The 2,772-nt window shown below is 45.0% G+C and overlaps 1 protein-coding gene across 4 annotated transcripts in view; it reads left to right on the top strand.

The window, feature by feature from the left end:
* gas7a (growth arrest-specific 7a) overlaps positions 1-2,772 on the top strand; it is a 28,968-nt gene that overhangs the window by 15,374 nt on the left and 10,822 nt on the right. For all 4 annotated transcript variants that reach the window (XM_015060959.1, XM_015060960.1, XM_015060961.1 and 1 more), the window contains 2 exons: positions 1,212-1,327; positions 2,340-2,414. In XM_015060959.1, coding sequence (XP_014916445.1) covers positions 1,212-1,327; positions 2,340-2,414 — 191 coding nt within the window. The remainder of the gene's footprint in view (positions 1-1,211; positions 1,328-2,339; positions 2,415-2,772) is intronic.

Consider the following 2,772-nt stretch of genomic DNA (forward strand, 5'->3'; position numbering starts at 1 on the left):
TAATTATCTGTATTAGTCTGCAGATTATTAAAGTAAACCCTGCTTCATGCACATTTTTCCTGTTTCTCCGTCTGACCTGAAACAGTTTGGCTGAGAGGATTTTCCTGACGGTTAATCTGGCCAAAGTGACGTCATTAAATCCAGACCTGATGGCAGGAAGCTAACGGAGGACTCACAGGAAGTCCACTTCATTTCTGTCTGCTTGGACTCGGGAACAAACTTTGTTTGGGTCTGATGAAGACAAACCAAAGTTTGGACATGGCGGTGGCAGCATCATGCTCTGGAGTTACTGTTCCTGAACAGCTCTAAATAATTATATCATTTAGTTTCAAACTAAAACCTTCAGAAATCTACTGACGATCTGAATCAACAAAATGCAGCAGAAAATTAAACATTTCCCACGGCCTAGTCAAAGTTTAGAGCTAAAATCCATGGCATCTCTTGAGAAAAAGTCTAATATCCTAAAAGCAATTATAAAAATCTTACTGACTCTGTTACTTTGTATTAAAATAACTTGTTTGTTGGTGTAACAGGAGAATTTGCTGTTATTTTAACAGATTATTGATTATTATCGGCAGCATAAGCCCTCTTCGTCATGTTTCTGCTTCGTAGAGGAGCCGATACTCCAGTGAGTGGATTGATTTTCCACAGATCAGCTAATCCATAACGTGACTCACTGCTGGATCCGTCAGGTTCAAACCGCTCAGCCTGAAACTCGTATCAATTTGCTGCAAATGTCTTTTTTTCTTCTCCAACAAAATAAATTTAATCTCAAAAATGTAATTTTACAACCATTAACAGTTTCTGTTTGAAAGAATCTCTGTAGCCTGATGCAGATTAAAGTGGATTATATCCACGGTTTCTGCATGAATCAGTTTTCATCTGATTTTACTGTTTTAACCCCAAATAAATCAGATTTCTGACTGAAACTCGGCGTTTCCTCCTCCTGATGACTTCCTGTCCGTTCGCTGACCTGACGCCTCGGTCCCACGCGCGCTGTCACTGAGCGCAACATGGCTGCCACACGCCATCCAAACACGTTTGACATGAGAGGCTGAGCGAAGCGGCCCTCAGCGGCTGACGTGTGAACGCCGACGCGCGGCCTCTCAGTCAGGATGAATCACAGCTCTCAGCGTCTCTGACTCACCTCTGACCAACCCGTGATGCTCTGCCGCTCCGCTCATGCAGCCGGTGCTCTGCTCTGTCCGCAGGCCGACAGGAAGGACCCGCAGGGGGCCGCCCACGTCACGGGCTTCGAGGTCCTGCTGCAGAAGCAGCTGAAGGGGAAACAGCTGCAGAAGGAGATGGCTGAGTTCATCCATGAGAGGTAACGGCTTTACGGGCGGCTGGCTGAATCCGTGACGTCTGAGGCACAGAAACGTTCCCACAGCGGGAACAGAGACGTTTTAATAAATGCAGTTTCCAAAAACCCCTGAAACGTTTGACCAGGTCAGAACCAGCAGCGCTGACATGTTTAATTTTATGTGATAAACCAACTCAGAATACAGAACAGATGTGAAGCAGAGGAAAAAAAGATATTTCAAAAAATATTCTCATTCTTTACATATCAAATCATAGTGACGGGAAGTTTGGCTCTTAATCTATCATAATCTGTAATCTCACATTTCTGCTTAACTTGGCAAATCTGGACGTTTATGTTAAATCTTTTTGCAGTTAGTATATCTATAAGAAACCTTATTGCTCGTCTAATTTTGTGTTTTGTTAAAATCACAGGCCAGGTCTCGTAGGTTTGCATTCGTGTCGTATTCCTGCTGGCAGATCGATGAGATTTTTCTCTGCTTGGGTTTTTGTTTCAGAACTGAACTTTGATTTAAACTCCTCCAGCATTTCATCCCTGATTTGCCTTAAAGTAACAGGCTGGATTTTATTTAAGGGCATCAGAGAACCTGGGGCTGAATGCAAACAGACATTTAAAACCCATGTATGATTTTACATAAACTCCAGTAAAATGCAGTGAACTTTTCATTTTATCTTGATAAAATGAGAAAATCCAAGCTGTTGGAAGGCGCTGTAATTGTTTCCAACTGAAGTCGCCTTTTTTCCACTTTCTGCTCTTTGTGGTGGAAAATGACACTGAGCATGCTGAAAGCTGAAAGCCAGAATCCTTCAAGCTAATTTCCCTTCCTGACCTTTAGCGCCTGGGAGAGAGCAGGAGGCCGAGTCATTCAGGTGTAAACGTGAAGGTAAAGGGCAGAAACATGAGAACAGAAACAGCCGCTCTGTAAAACTCACAACCAGCTTCATTATCTTCTGCTTTTTAAATTGTCTTGAAGGTTTTTCTTGTCCAGTCAGCTGACATCTTCATGTCTGTGTGTCAGGATAAAGATTGAGGAGGAATACGCCAAAAACCTGTCCAAGCTGTCGCTGAGTCCGCTGGCAGCGCAGGAGGAAGGGTGAGTGGGAGACAGAGCAGCGAACGCAGCAGAGAGCGAAGCTAACGCAGCAGAGAGCGAAGCTAACGCAGCAGAGAGCGAAGCTAACGCAGCTAACGAAGCTAACGCAGCGAGCGAAGCTAACGCAGCGAACGAAGCTAACGCAGCAGAGAGCGAAGCTAACGCAGCTAACGAAGCGAACGAAGCTAACGCAGCGAACGAAGCTAACGCAGCAGAGAGCGAAGCTAACGCAGCTAACGAAGCGAACGAAGCTAACGCAGCGAACGAAGCTAACGCAGCAGAGAGCGAAGCTAACGCAGCTAACGAAGCGAACGAAGCTAACGCAGCGAACGAAGCTAACGCAGCAGAGAGCGAAGCT

This window comes from Poecilia latipinna, unplaced genomic scaffold (genome assembly GCF_001443285.1).
Source record: "Poecilia latipinna isolate Pla-1442-1.1 unplaced genomic scaffold, P_latipinna-1.0 Scaffold1759, whole genome shotgun sequence".
Lineage (NCBI taxonomy): Eukaryota > Metazoa > Chordata > Actinopteri > Cyprinodontiformes > Poeciliidae > Poecilia > Poecilia latipinna.